Genomic DNA, 16073 nt, shown 5'->3' on the forward strand with positions numbered 1-16073 from the left:
CAATAAGTACATAGTTGCCCATATTTGACTGAAATAGGAAGGATAATGAGAAGGGGACTTAAGTATGCCCTTGACTTAATGCTTAAAGTCCTTCAGGCCTACTCAAACTTTGAAATAGATGAAGCCTTACTCGATTTTCACAACTGTCTTGAAAGATCTCACCTCATCTTGTTCAGTACTCTCCAATGTGACACTGGTGTTCTTCTGTTCCTCATCTGCCACTCCTCAATGGCCATTCCCTCTCCCAACTCCCAAGATTTCTTCCTGTTTGTCCCTCATATCTGCAATGTTCTCCCTTCTCATTTCAGTCACTTTCTTCCCTCTAGACTCAGGTCCTTTTGAGAGAGGCTTTTTCCAGTCTCTTTTCCACTCAAAAGCTCTTAAGGTAATGCTTTCCCTTTGAAACTACCTCCTATTTGATGAGGTCTAGATTTGGGGTACCTAAATGAAATTAGGATTTAATTGAGGTCTAGTGGCAGGTTTGGGGTACAGAGAGTCAAATAGAGCTCCCCTACAACCCCCTTGGATTCGGCGCAAGGATACCGAAATATCCCAGGCAATAAAATTCAAGACAGCCGTAATGAGGAAGATTTAGAGTTTTTTTGGTACCGAGCTCGGGATGGAGTTCTAATCGAATTCCGTACTTTCACAGAGCTAAAGACAGCTTATAAATGGTTTTTTTGTTCGGCTATGTTACATTGGAATCTGTGATTAGCATTTTACAACAGGGTGCAAGCAGATATTAGATCAATCTTGAGCACTGCCCGAGCACCACCCACCTGGAACAGATAACCTTAAGGGCATTGTTGACCCGGTCTTTTGAAATACAAAAGAAATCCCCAATCTAACTAAGCAAACTTTCTTATGCTGGCCCGAGGCAGGAAGGAGGGATTTGTCCATTTCAGATACGGTGTAAATGAAATCTAGTAGCAGCGGGAGTCTCCAATAAAGGCATTTATCAGCCTGAAAGCTAGATTGAGAAAAGAGGTTTATTATTGGGTTTGGAAGCAAGGTTAAAGGATAGTTAAGGAAACAGGCGAAGGTAGAGATAAAGAGGGCACCAGACAGAGGGTCCAGTGGACAGAGAGTCCTGATATGGCTAGCATGTTTGGGACCTCTGCAAAGAGGGGATCTCAGCGAACCCCTTTTATAATGGGAGATTTAGCTAGAGGGGCCTGTGGGTGTAGCCCCTAAGTTGGCTCAGATCCGTATGGGGGTCTCTTCACACTGAAGAGGAAACTGGGTGGAAATGATCTGCCCAAGATTAAGAAGGGCTAAGGGTCCAGATCATTTAACTAAAGGCTAAGAAGTAGTAAAGCCTAGAATTTCATCTAAGTCTTTTCACTTCAAATTAAATTCTTTGTCCACTTTGGAGAGTACTGAGTTTGGAGGAATAAGGGAGATTGGTTTGAAGGATTGGAAGCAAAGCTAAGAAGTCTTGAGGGTAGGGACTGTGTGATTTCCAGTTGATCCTGGCTTTGGAGTCAGAAAACTGGGGTTAATACTTACTGGAGCATTAGTGGGCTGTGTGATCTTAACATCACTGCCCTTTATTGAACCATATTTTCTTAAGCTGTAAAATAAACAAGGAGAGACCAGAAGCATTTGTGAAATATGTGCTTATCCTTACATTGTACTAATTCCTGGATATATAAAAAAAGACAAAAAATACTCCATGCAACTTAAGGATATAATGAATAGAGTCCCTAGACCTGGATTCAGGAAGATCAGAATTCAATTATGCCTTGGATACTTAATAACTATGTAAATCCAGACAAATTACTTTATCTATTTAGTCTCAGTTTCCTTGATTGTAAAGTAGAGATAATAATAGCACTTCTCTCCCAGAATTATTGTGAGGATCTGATGAGAAAACATGTAATGTGTTTAACACAATGCCTGCCATATGATATTCTATTCCTCTCAGTCCTAAAGGAGTTTACATTCTAATAAGGACACAAAAGGGAACTAAAAAAGTAGGAAAGTTTGGTCTAGAAGTCTAGAAAATCAGAAGAGTCAAGAAGAAAATGAAAGATGGTTACTCTGGACCCCTCCTCAAAATGGAGACTCCAGGAAAAACTCACTACTGGGAAAAGAAAGCCAAAATAGCAGAGGGATGATCTGGAGTGAGAAGACTATAGGAGGAATGGATATACCAGGGGAAAGAAGCATTTACCCCAAGAACTAGAATAAAATCCAGGGTAAGATTAAAGCAAGTGGGAAAAATCCAGAAAATCAAAAGTAGAGTTGATAAGGGAATTGGTTAATAAGATGGCTAATTAGTTACAGGGCAATCTTCTTGTATGACTTCCATGACTGCTCTGCTTTCTTCTGGGCTTCCTCAACTTTTTTGTCAACAGCCCACAATCTGGCATTCCCTTAAATCTTTTGGTTCTATGAGATCTTTACTTCAAAATTAAATCAGGAGGAGTATTTCCCATGCTTTCTTCCTTCTTCTTTCTCTATTCATAGCTTCATTTTAGAAAATCCATTTCAACAGTTTGAGATTGCCTTAGGAGATCCTGGGTTCTCCTTCAAGGAGATGATGGATTGACTCTTACAGGGAAAGTTAGACAAGGATTCTTGTTCAGGTATGAGTTAGATCTCCCCTTCCTGAGATTCAAAGATCCCAAGCCTTTAGGCAAGTAATATGGATTCCATTGGGTGGTAAATTTGCAAGATCTGAGATAAAAATTCCATAATTTCAGAATTGAGATAATGGTTTTCTCATGTTAGTTTTCTAATCCATTGGACTAGTGAATTCCAATAAGCCAGTATGAATCAGAGATAAATATATTGTAGTTTATTCAAAGTATGACACATTACTATAACACTTGATAGAAATGTGTGACATTCCCAATTTGGCCAGCAATATTTTTACATTATATGAGACAAAGAAAAAAATTGGGGTTCTTACTGTAGTGCTCCTGGTCATACAAAGAAAAAAAAGAGAATGTATATCATTAGCTTCAGGAGATTGAGAAGAGATATGTCCTTGTTAGTAAAACAAATTGCACTAAATCAAAAGGAACTGTCCATCAGACCAGATAAGGAATAAGAACATTCCTTATGCCGTTGAAGTCTTCTTTAAAGCAACTAAGTTTTTTGTCCCTATTAAGAGAGTGAAGAAGATATTGAAGGGAACCAGATGTTGCAGTTTATGTAAGAGCCATTAACTGCAAATTGATTATAGAACAAAATGGAATTGTTCATGGTCTTTCAAAAACCCATTTTCAAATGGTTCTAGCTGGCCTTAATTGTATCTGCACAAAAGTTCTCTGTAGAATTGCCAATATTTGGCAAGGGGTCATCATCATCTGTTTGCTCAAATATTCCAGTGAGGAGGAACCTGCTGTCTATTGAAGTAGCTCCTTCTACCTTGACTTCGCTCTAGTTGTTAGGAACTCTAGTTGTTTTTCCTGACCTCATACCAAAATTTGCTTCCACCAGTTTTTGGTTCTGTCCTTAGGTTGAACTGGACCAGGCTGACCCTTGACAAGACCAACACACATGACAGCCCTTCAAATACTTGTCTAAGCTAAACATTCCCAGTTTTTCTAAGCAATCTACATGGGCTATTACTCATAGCACATCCTATGGGTCTTCTCTAGATCCGCTCCAGTTTATCAGTACCCTACTAAAAATAGAACTTAAAACTCAACCTCATAGCCCAGATATGTTTTGACTAGGTTAGAGAAGAGATCATCTGAATCTAAGAACAATGAGATTATCTTGTTCTGAGTCCTAAAATCCTCATTCAAGGAACTGAGAATCAGGAAGTTTGGATGCTTTGCCCAAAGTCACACAATGGATAAGTGGCTGAACTAAAATCTTTGAACCATATACCTGCCAAAGTGGTAGTGTAATCTTCCCCTAATTAAAGTTCAGTGGCTCCATGTTATCTGTAAAGTCAAATATAAATCATTTTACTTCTTAAGACCCTTCTCATACTGGCCCTTTCTCAGGGATAAGCTAGTAAATATTAAACCAATTGTCTCCAAAAATTATATTCCCATGACACATTTTTGAATTTAATCTTCATTATTAACATTTTCTTCCTCTCTTTAAGTCCAGAAATCAATAAAATAATAAATCAGATCCAAATTTGTGGAATTGGGGATTTTCAAAGTCTCCCCCCCACTGAAAATTAACAATCTATTCTGTAATTGCTTTCCTCTTCAGTACTTCCCTCCATGTACTCAGTATACCTTAACTAACCTATTGGCTGTATCTCACACACAGGGTATCCTCATTTCTATGCTTTTGTAGTAGCTGGCCCATACCTGGAATGCTCTCCATCAATTTTGCCACTTAAAATCTGATTTTCCTTCAAAACATCTCAATTCTGATCTCTTATAAGAAGTCTTTCCTGATCCTTTTCTCTTTTTCCTTCTGAGACTTACCTTCCTTTTACTGTATATATGTACTTTTTTGCATATTGTCTCCTCCATTAAAATGTAAGCTCTTTGAGAGTAGAGTTCATCTTTTTGGTTTTCTTGAACTGTCATATCTTGGAGCTTTTTACAATATAAACACTTAATACCTACTCTTTGATGGATTGATTTTGCTTTTCTTTTTTCTGCCAATGAACAGAAGCTTTCATAGAAAGCTAAGAACTAGTCATTAATAGCAAGGTTTTTGGTAACCCTGATATATGGACTGAGATAACGAGAGTACCTGTATTTCTCAACTTTTAAATCATAAGATTATCATAGAGATATTTAACTATTTTTCAGCAAATAACTTGATAAAGTCTTTCAAATAAACAAGATTTAAAAAGAGCTTACTATGTGTCAGAAACTGTGCTAGAAAGAAATTTTTTAAAAAGTTCTAAGAGTTAACATTCTAATCAGGGAGACAATATACAAATAACTATGCAAATGACATAAACAGGATAAATTCAAGGTAATTGCAGACAGAAGGTTCTACAATTAATGGGTGTTAGGAAAGATTTGTTGTAAAAGGTTTGATTTTTTTTTCTGGTTTTTTTTCTATTAAAGCTTTTTATTTTCAAAATATACACATGGATAATTTTTCACATCCACCTCTACAAAACCCTGTGTTCTAATTTTCTCCCTCATTCCAGTCAACAAGTGATCCAATACATGTTGAACATGTGCAGTTCTTCTATACATATTTCCACAAATATCATGCTGCTCCAGAAAAATCAGATCAAAAAGGAAAAAAATGAGAAAGAAAACAAAATGCAACCAAACAACAACAAAAGTTAAAATATTATGTTGTGGTCCACATTCAGTTCTCACTATTCTCTCTCTGGGGCTGATGGCTTTCTTCATCACAAGACCATTGGAACTGGTCTAAATCAAAAGGTTTGATTTTTAACTGAAACACGAAGGAAGCTAAGGAATCCAGAAATTAGAGATAAGGAGAGAGAACATTCCAGGTATAGAGGATAGTCAGTGCATTTGCCTACAGTTGGTACAGGTGGTGTTTTTTCCAAAGGGGCCAATGGAAAATGGAGAAATATGGACTAGAAGATTACAATTGGATGAATTCAGAATTAATAGCATTGCTAAATACAAAATAATAATAATAATAATAATGATTAATAGTTTATGACTCTTTAGTATTGCAGTAGATAGAACACTAGACCTGGAGTCAGGAACACCTGAATTCAGATGCTATCTCAGACATATATTAGTTGTGTGACTCTGGGAAAGTCACTCATCCTCAGTTTCCTCAACAATAAAATGGACATAATAATAGCACTTACCTTCCAGAGTTCTTATAAGGATAAAATGAGTTAATATCTATAAAATATTTTGTAAATCTTAAGTTGCCATATAAATTTTAGATATACTGATGATGATGGTGGTGGTGGTGGTAATAGAAAATGTAAAAGTTCCCAAGGGAGCACCAGGGATTTGTACTTGTCTTACCCATGAATTCAAAAATTAATTTCCCAAACATAAAATGGAGGAGTTATACTAGACATGAATTCATCTAGAAAACATTTGAACCCAGCTTTGCCCTCTGGACCTAGGAAAATCTTTTCCTCCAAAGAGGCAGTGCAATGAGGAGACCAATTTGGGGAGCCAATATATCTGGTTTCTAGTCTGAAATATGCCAATAACTTTACTGAATGATTTCAAGCAAGCCCCTTTGGTCTCTGTTTGTGGAGGCTCATTTCAAAGGAAGGAGAAGGGATTAAGATCTCTTGACTATTGCCCAACATTTAGCAGGCAGTGCTCTCTAAATGAATAGTTCTGTAAGGCCTGTGCCTCTAAAAAATGAAGGCAGAAGCTAAGATATATCCTTCAAATAACAATCCACATAACTTTCATGTACCCATAAGATTTATTGAAGGATCTGAGTCTTTACAGAGATGAGTTAGGGTTACCCAGATCTTAAACAGATATTGAGAGCAGGTTTTGCAAATGTTACTTATTACAGGAGCAGGTGTGGTTCAGCTACTTCATAATATTGGGCAAATTTACTGACTATGCTGTTGGGGGAAAAATAATCATGTTCCCACAAAACAAAAATCAGGAAATTGTTAAGGAGAATACGTAAGTGTGAAGGGGCAGGACAGTTCTCCAAAAGCCCCCACAGCTGTGTATCATAACATACTTGAAGGAATTGCAAATCAGCCTTTACTGATACAGATGTTGCTTGTGAATTGGGAATGAAATAAATTGGAGGCAAGAGGGAAAAGGAGAGAGGTCAGAGAATACAACTGTCTCAGTCTCCTTATATCATTATCATCCTCTCACATGAAGGGATCTATTCTGCTGATCAGAATTAGATCCCCAGAAGCCATTAGCTGGTGGCCCCATAACAAATGGTGCCCCACATTGGGCACCAAATGTACTGTCCAGATTAGCTCTCTGGAGGATCTCAGTCACAGCCTGAGTCTTTGGTCTTAGAAGAGGAGTGATGAAGCAGGGACCCACATGGATGGTCAAATATGGAGCCCATTTATTTCAAGTTCTCTCAGCCTTAAATACTTTAGTACAATTACATCATCACAGCACATTGACCATATGCTAACTATAATATGATTACATTACTGCAGCACACTGAGCTCGTGCTAACTATAAGCACCTTGCTATTATTATGTAAATGCCTCTTTACTGAAAGTATACACAGGTTGTCCTGACTTCTCAGGAAGGCTGAGACCCTCCCAAGGGGAGATGAGAGCAAAACCAGACATTGTCAGCAGGTTCCCTCTGGGCTGAAGGGTCTTATATCTCACTGAGAGTTCCTCCATTATTTGTAGCCCTCTACAGTTACTCTTGGTTAGGTCCTTTCATATGAAGGACACACTTTTTTTAGTCTATTGTTACCTTAGTTGGGGATTAGGGGTAGGAGAAAAGAAAAGAAATTGTTACCTTTTGGGCATGTGAATTTATGAAGCTCCAAGCCCCATGCTTCAAAGAAAACTATTAGCTTTTAACATGCGAACAACAGGAATTACAAGAAATGATACTTAATACAAAAACTTGTTATGCATAGTTGTCTCCCACAGTGGGGCTTACATTGTGTAGTTTCAGTAGACTTTACAGTAGAAAGGCTGATCACTATCCTTTGGGAGTAGAAGAACATTCAGGGGATGGAGGCACCTGGTCTCCCTGAACACAGAACCTATGTCCCAAACTCCCAAGATGAGGTTGAGTACAACTTCTGCCTACTCAAGCATTCTCTCCTACATTGTCAACAACAGGGGCTATCACCCATCCTCTCCCTGAATGGAGAGGAGATAATTTTTTTTTTTTGCTCAAAATGAATGGTTGTCCCTAGCTTTGTAATTATCTTTTTTCTTCTGAGAACCCTCTCAATTCTAGCATTCACTAAGCCTTCTACCTCTAGCATTCTGGGTTCTCAGGACCCTATCAGTTCTTTGATTCTAGGATCTAATTCCCTCTTTGTGAAACTGTCTTCCCTGACCTCTGTCATCTTGACAATCCATGGTCACATCAAAAATAGCACTAGGCTGGTTTAATCTGTTTAAGGCAGATGCTGACAGATTGAGTCTCTTATGCCAAAAAAGATTTAGGCAGCAGCCAATATGTTAAATGAGAACTGCCTAGCCAATCCGTTCTCACCTAATCCTTGACCCCAATAACCAGGATCTTTGAGTAGCAAAAGTATTAGGAATATCACTGGACAAGGAATGAAGAGATCTGAATGAGTCTCTTCCTATTTAGGGATATCAGTTTTTCTATCTGTAAGATGAATGGGTTATAATTCCTTAAGGTCCCTTATAGTTGTGATATTCTCTGTTTCTAAAATTAATGATCTGGATGCATTGACTCTTTTGAAGAGAATTTTTGAATAATCAATGCATGTTTTTCCCTAGAAATCCCTCTTGAGACATTTGGTGCCTTAACCTCAGGATGCTGACCACCTTGTATGATTCATTTTGGAACACTAAATACTGGATTGCTCCTGGGAACACATGGGCTGACTTGGAAGATTCAGATGGCATCATATACCCTCATCCCAAGGATCTATTGGCAGCTATTCCTCTGACATTTGTCATAACAATTATTAGATATGGCATTGAAAGGTGAGTCAGTTGTCAAAGTTCTCCCTTTACCTTTGGGATATAGCTTTCTGCTATTCCCAACTCATTCAGTATACACCTTTCTTTGTAACAAGGGGGAAAAATTAATCAAGACCAAAGAATGCATCAAGCACATATGACAATGTATACGTTTTGCATCCATAGTGTCCTTTATCTGTAAGGAAGACAGGGGCCAGATAATTTCCTAATCTCTTCAAAGGAAAATGTAGGAAAGAATTATTTTGGAATTATCTAGCATTCAGATCCATTTACATTTATTGTAGTCACTGTATATACTATTCTTACAAGTTTCGTTTTACATCCGTTCAGTCAAATTTTTTCAAGTTTCTCTAAATTCTACACACTTATCATTTTTGTTTATCCCACTAAATTCACACACCACAATTTATATAGTTTCCAATTTCCTTTGTTTGCTATCACAAAATATGCTATTAAGATTTCATTATATGTGAGACCTTTCTTTATATAACTGATATGCTTAGGACAGTATATGTACTTAGTAATCAGATATCTGAGTCAAATGATATCAACAGTTCATTGGCTTTTGTAGCATTAATCCAAATTTCTTTCTAGAATAGTCAAACCTATTCAGAACTCCACCAATATTGTGTTATTTATTATGCCTGTCTTCCTACAGTCCCTCCCAACAATGACAATTTACACCTTTTATCATTTAACCATTTTATGGGTAAGAAATGAGTTATTTTGTTCAGCATTTCTCTTATAAGTGATGTGGAAAAAAATCTTCTATTTGGCTATTGATAGTTTATAATTCTTTTGAGAACAGTCTGTCATATCTTTTGATGACTAATCTCTTGGAAAATTGTTTCAGCTTTCTTTATGTGTCAGATCTCTATCTTGCATATAGGACTTTTTGATTGAAAGATTTTTTTCATAGTTAAGGTTATAATTGTTTATTTTCTTCCATTTGTTTCTGTACAATTAATTTTTATGCCTTTGTTATAAGTTAGTGATACGTCCTTAAGTTTGGGTTTGCTTACATTCATTTCATGCTGTTGTTTTCAAGTGAGATCTCCCTTGGATCACTCAAATGCATTCCTTTTAGTTCAGTATTTTCATTTTACAAAAGACAAAATTGATGCCCAGGGAGATAAAGTGTTTTACACAGGGTCACATAATAGGTAACAGCAACCTACATCCTCTAATTCCAAATCTAACATTCTTCTCACCATATCATACCATTCAAATTAGGTTTACAAAATGTTTTCCTCCCCAAATTTGTGAGATTGTGGTATTTGAATATTTAATGCATGTACGAAGCTCCTCAACTCAAATGTTTATAGGTCCTCCAGTAGATGACTATCCCAGGTTCAAGGGACACTGTAGGTCCATGTCACTAATTTATATAGTTCATAAGCCTCTACTAATACTGTCACCATTTTTAGTCAGCCAAAATACATAAATACTTCACATCAAAAACATTTAATGAAATGTCACGGTGAAAAAAGTAGCCTCACATATGTGGGACTTAGTCTCCCCAAATCAGTAGAAAGAATGGACATATTATGTATTTCATATAAGTAGATTATTTGTGTAGGAAGAAAACTCATATTTTTGATTCTGCTGGGTTGCTGATATTTTCTCCTTAAGTCTCATAGTTTACTGGATAAGCCAGGTCGATAGTGGTCTTATATTCTCTGTCAAATGCTTGTCCTCACAGGATTCTGGTCTGTTAAATTAGCTGTGGTCTCTTATACTTCTAGCTTCTGACTAGCTTCCTCAACTACCATTCTTTTAGAGTTTTTGTTGTTACTGTTTTCTTTTTCTACATCCTTTAGGAAAAGCTTTAGGACCAGAAGAATGCTCTCCTGCTTTATTTTTATTTATTTATTTTTTTGCTGAGGCAATTGGGATTAAGTAACTTGCCCAGGGTCACATAGCTAGGAAGTGTTAAATGTCTGAGGCCAGAACTGAACTCAGGTCCTGCTGACTTCAGGGCTGGTGCTCTATCCACTGAGCCACCTACCTGTACCTCCTGCTTTATTTTCTACTGAAGTTTTTCATTTCCCCAGCAACCCTAGGCTTTTTGTTTATTAAAAAAAAAAAAAAAAAAACAGGGTCTTAGCACTTAATGCCTTTGTTTTATGTCTTCTCTTTACACAACTTATGGTACTTGACTTGGTTTCTTATATCAGAAACTCCATGCTAGCTTGGAGTGACTATTCTATTGAAAATAATTTTCATCTTTTTGAAGCTTGAGGTGTAAATCAGACTGTTTATTTGCCAAATGATTATCAAATACCTCTGAGAATCAGGTTTTTTTCCTAGATCCTAAATTTCTTCAGTTATCCCCATGTATTTGAGTGGGTTGAAAAAGATACAGAGGTATTATAGACATAATTAATCAATGATTGATAGACATATTATTATTATATTACTATTAACCTCAATAGGCTGTGTTTATACTTCCCCCTTTTACACCCCCCCCCCCTTTCCCCGGGCACAATCTGTAACAAACCATCAGCATGAGTACAAGCATAAGCATATAACTTGTTTCTACTTCTTTCTCAGATCCATTCTTGGCTTGTTCATGAGTGAATACCGGCCATATAGATATGATGAGATGTAATTGATCTATAAGAAATGAAGCAATGTCTTAGCATTTCTCTGCCTCGTGGATGACACTGCTTCTTCAAGCTATGCCAATTTAGCTGTTAGATCAGTTGGTAGGCAAGATTTGGCCATAAGCCTGAGAATTCCTATATACTCAACTCATCCTATCTCCTCTCACAGGGTGATAGGATTACCTTTGAGCAGAGCCTTCGGTGTGCGTAACCCCATCAGGATCAAGGCTACTCCCAACTCCATCCTGGAATCATTTTTTCATACCCAGAGAAAGAATCCTGAAAAGGTGAGCAGGATCCAGATATGGATTCTGTTAAGGATTCCAGAAGATATAAGCCTCCATTTCCTTCAACAGTATAATCCCTACTGTTCTGTGGTCTATGAATAAGAGGTTGGGGAGATGGGAGGTGCTATGGGCTCAGAACTCACTTAGATACCTATTCTTTGTGTTGCTGTTTCTTCTAGAGAGGAATCAAGTTCTACCAATCTCTAACATCAAAAGGGATTAAGAGCTCAATAGAACTTTACTAATTCTATTTCTACCCCAATCTGCTTTGTGATTTCAGTCATGTGAAGTCAGTCACTGTAGTGTTCTCTTCTTTAAAATATAATGGTTCTCTCTGGGAGCAGGTTTCTTGGGGAGGTTCCTGGAGGCAACCTTAGTTTCAGTTCAGAGTAATAATCACCTCAAATATAGCCAGCTGATAAAATACAAACATTTATTTTCTCCTTCCTTGATTCCAAGAGCTCTTGCAGCTTGTCCTTTGCTTCCGCCTCTGCTTTCTTCAGCCTCCAGCCAGCACAAAGGTGAAAGATGGAATGAATCTGACTCCACCTCTGAGAGTGGGCTTGTGGGCTTCTGTATCTCTCAGAGTACTCTGTGTCTGGTCCTGAGAGCTTCTTGCTTATATACTGTTCACTGAGTACATACCCATCATTATATCACTGGGAAACCATTATTTGTTGTATAATTAAATCAATGCTAAACTCAATTCCACTTAGTACCTTGTTCAAGTTCTGGCCCGTAACATCTCCTCGTAGGATCAGATCAATCATACTGAACCATGCCAAATTAGATGATTATTGTCTCTATCAACTCTAATGAGTTAACACTTTGTAAGCATCCCAACAAGTCACATGACTTTTTTTGAATGGAATCTTGATTTTCTCATCTGTAAAGTGAAGGGATGATCTCCAAAATCATTCTCAGTTTTCCCATTCTATGTTCTGTAGATATGGGGTTTCCTACCCCCCAAGAATCACTTCCAATAGCTAAGTCTTATTGTTTCCATAATATTTCTTGAACCATCCCTTTGTCTTCACTCATTCCATAGTCACTTTAATTCAGCCCCTCATCACCTCTGTGCCTACTCCCACTATTGCAATGGCCTTCTAATTTGATCCATTGCCTCCATCATCTTCCTCTCTAAAGTCCATGCTCCAACAATCAGACATTCCTAAAGTTCATGTCTGAGTGTGTCACCTCTCTGCTCCCTTGAGTGACTCCCTTGACTAAGATAAAATTCAAACAACTCTTTTTTGACCTGTAAAGCCCTCTACAATTGGACTCCAATCTATCTTTCAAGACTTATTGCATATCATTACACTACACACACTCTGTTCTATTCAAATTCACTTATTTGTTATTTGTATTTGACATTCCATTCCCCACTATGCTATGTCTGGAATACTCACCTTCTTCTTCAGGAATGCTCTTCCTCAATTTGGAAACCCCAATCCGTTCAAGGCTTTCTGCTTCTTTGAGAAACTTTCCCCAATTGTTAATATTCTCTTGACATTATTTTGTAATTATTTGTTTCCATTTTGTATTTATATGCAATATAAATACACATATATAATATACATAAATACATATACAAATATATAATATTATATGTACATTTTAATATATACATGTTGTCTCCCTTTAATAAAATGTAAGGTCAGTGAAGGCAGGGAATGTTTAGTTTCCGTATTTCCACAGTACTTGGCAAGTTAGTTGCAGACTCCCCTGTCCTCCCTACACCCATTCCCACAGTATGGACCTCCTCTTTTCCAAAGGACAATAAGACTATGGCTTAGGGAATGCTTTGGTTGAGAGGTCATGCCCCCTAAAACTGCAGGGTAGGGTTTGAGGGGAGAAGGCAACTCCATAGATCCTGCCCCTGGTGATTAGGCTCAAGTCTTGTAGACCAAAACATGCTTTCTACCATGTTCTTGGAAGCCTCTGGATCCCTGAGGGGCAGAGGAGATGCTCCCTGATTAAAGAAATTGTATGAATTTAGGGGAGAGGGTGGTGACCAGAAGCTAAGGTTCTCCCTTTGTCTACTCTAACCTTAATCTTCTCCTGTTGTCCTAGTATGAGCTGAATCAACTGGCCAGTCAATGCAGCCTCTCTGTGAGGCAAGTTGAGCGCTGGTTTCGACACCGGAGAAACCAAGAGCGACCATTAATAAGCAAGAAATTCTCTGAAGCCTGGTGAGCTGGGGGGACCTGATGGAAGACTGGCACCAAGGTATCTAGACTTGGGTCAGTGGGCCATGGGGACCAGGACTGACTTGGAAACCAGTGGCCCCACTTGTTCATCTCTCCACTCATTCCCTCTCACTCCCAGCAATATGATCTCATTCATTCATTTCTACCCCTGTTGTGTATTTTCAGTTGGAGATTTTTATTTTACTCCTGTTCTTTCTTTGGAGGTTTTCTCATCTTCTGCAATGTGAGTATGTTCTATCCCATCCCTACCATATGACCATCCCTCCTCATTTGACTTCTCATCCTCTCCATTCTTATTGTCTTTGTCCTTCTGCCTTCATTCTTTCATATTTTTCCAATCCTTTTGTCTCTCATCTTCTTTCTCCATGTCCTCTTTGTTCTCTGTTCCCATGCTATTCACTTTGTCTCTTCTTGCTTTCCTTTCTTCCTGTCCCTTCCCATGTCCCCATACTCATCATCCTTCTTCTTTGACCTTTTGTGATTTTTTTGTCCTCTTCATGTTTTATCCTCTTCATCTTTCTCCCTCCTTCATCCCAAGTTATTTCTGTTGCCTCTTTATCCCCTAATCTTTAACATTGTCTTGATTCTTCTCTTTGTGAGTTCTGCTGTTCCATTCTCAATCCTACTGCCTTCTTAGGTTTCCTCCTACACACACACACACACACACACACACACACACACACACACACACGCATTTTATTCCTTTTGTCTTCTTTTCTCATCCTGTTTCCTTCTTTTTCTATTTCCTCATCACCCTACTCCTTCTTGTTCTCAATCTACTTTTCCTCCTGCTAACTCTGAATTGTTTTCCATTCTCTTTTTACCTTTCTATTTTTCAGTCTCTATTTTGTGGGGGGTGGTAGAGTCAAGGTCACAGACTCTCTAGGATGATAAAGTTAGATTGATCAATCTGACAAATAGGATGACAAACAGATAGGAACCCTGAATCAAATATGAATTGAAACAGAAATAGTGCCATTCAGTAATAGAAAGGAGGGTTTCAGAGGGAGCAAGATCAGTCTTGGTGGAAGAGAACAGGAAGGAATAGATCACAGAATCATAGGAATTGAAAATTGGAAGGGACCTTAGCAGCCCTTGTCAAATCCTTATAGGAATATTCACCATAAGGGAAAAACAAAGTCAGTCCTTCCTCCTCATGACATGTCCTTCTTAAATCTTCTCCAAGTTAAACAGGATCAGTTTCTCTAGTAGATACTTATATAACATGAATTCAAATCTCATTCAATCAATTGCCAAGTCTTCTTTATTTTATTTCTATGATATTTCTTGAAACCATCTCCTTCTCTCTATACCCCACCAGAGTCATCCCAATTCAAGCCCTCATCCCCCTTGCTCTCAGCCTGCTAATTGATTCTATAGCCTCTATTATCTCCCTACTAACAGTCCCATCTCCATACAGACACTCCTAAAATTCCTTTCTGACCATATCACTTTCCTGGTCAAGAAACTTGAATGATTCCCTATGGGCTCTAAGATAAAATGCAACCTGTTCTCTTAGATCTATTAAGCCCTTCACAGTTTGGCTTTAATCTATGTTTTGAGGCATATCACATATATAAGCCCCTGTCATATTCTAGGCAAATTCACCTATTTAATGGTTGTTTTCCTCTACACTCTCCCCTCCTTATCGATGTCCTTCTTAAATCATGTTGCATACCACTGTACCCAACTGTCCAGAGGAGCTCTAATGAGAATAGAATATAACAAAACTATTCCTCCTTGTTCCTGGAAACTATCCCCCTGTTAATGCATTTAGTTCTTTTGGCTGCCACATTATACTATTTTATTTTATAAATTTATTTATTTTGCTGAGGCAATTGAGGTTAAGTGACTTGCCCAGGGTTCACACAGCTAGGAAATATTAAATGTTTGAGGCCAGATTTGAACTCAGGTCCTCCTGACTTCAGGACTGATGCTCTATCCACTGCACCATTTAGCTGCCTCCTATTATACTATTAAAACACATATGTATATACATAATGTATGAGAAGGGAGAGGAAGACTGGCTAAATGCTCCAATCATTTAATAGCTTCCTACTTTGACAGACCTTTCCAATCCAATCCAAATCTCCTAGCTAGTCCAAAGGTAATAGAAGGACCAAAATGCTAATATCTTGGAAGGAAGTAAAAAGGGACAAAGGATCAAGCCTCTCGTGATCAGGGATTATAGTGGCTAAACTTGAACCTGAGGAGGGGAGAGAAAGTGGAAGTCAGGACATAGATAGGCAATAATATAATAGATAATGTAGTTATTCCTGTTGAGAGCTTGAAATTCCCTGGAGAAAGACCGAAAGCTTTTGGGAGGAGCCATTACCTGTGTCATCTAGTGATACTGAGAGCAGTGTCTAAAACATGTCTTTGTTTCTTCCAGGAAACCTGGTTTAGCCAGCCAGAGACAGTCTGGAATGGATACCCTAAGCAG

The 16073-nt window shown here is 38.0% G+C and overlaps 1 protein-coding gene across 1 annotated transcript in view; it reads left to right on the forward strand.

The window, feature by feature from the left end:
* The window catches only part of LOC127545290 (ceramide synthase 4-like), a 40074-nt gene that overhangs the window by 5127 nt on the left and 18874 nt on the right, over positions 1-16073 (forward strand). Inside the window, exons 2-6 of the mRNA XM_051972464.1 lie at positions 8321-8530; positions 11303-11420; positions 13494-13612; positions 13796-13853; positions 16023-16073. Coding sequence (XP_051828424.1) covers positions 8358-8530; positions 11303-11420; positions 13494-13612; positions 13796-13853; positions 16023-16073 — 519 coding nt within the window. The 5' untranslated portion in view covers positions 8321-8357. The remainder of the gene's footprint in view (positions 1-8320; positions 8531-11302; positions 11421-13493; positions 13613-13795; positions 13854-16022) is intronic.

This window comes from Antechinus flavipes, chromosome 1, assembly GCF_016432865.1.
Source record: "Antechinus flavipes isolate AdamAnt ecotype Samford, QLD, Australia chromosome 1, AdamAnt_v2, whole genome shotgun sequence".
NCBI lineage: Eukaryota > Metazoa > Chordata > Mammalia > Dasyuromorphia > Dasyuridae > Antechinus > Antechinus flavipes.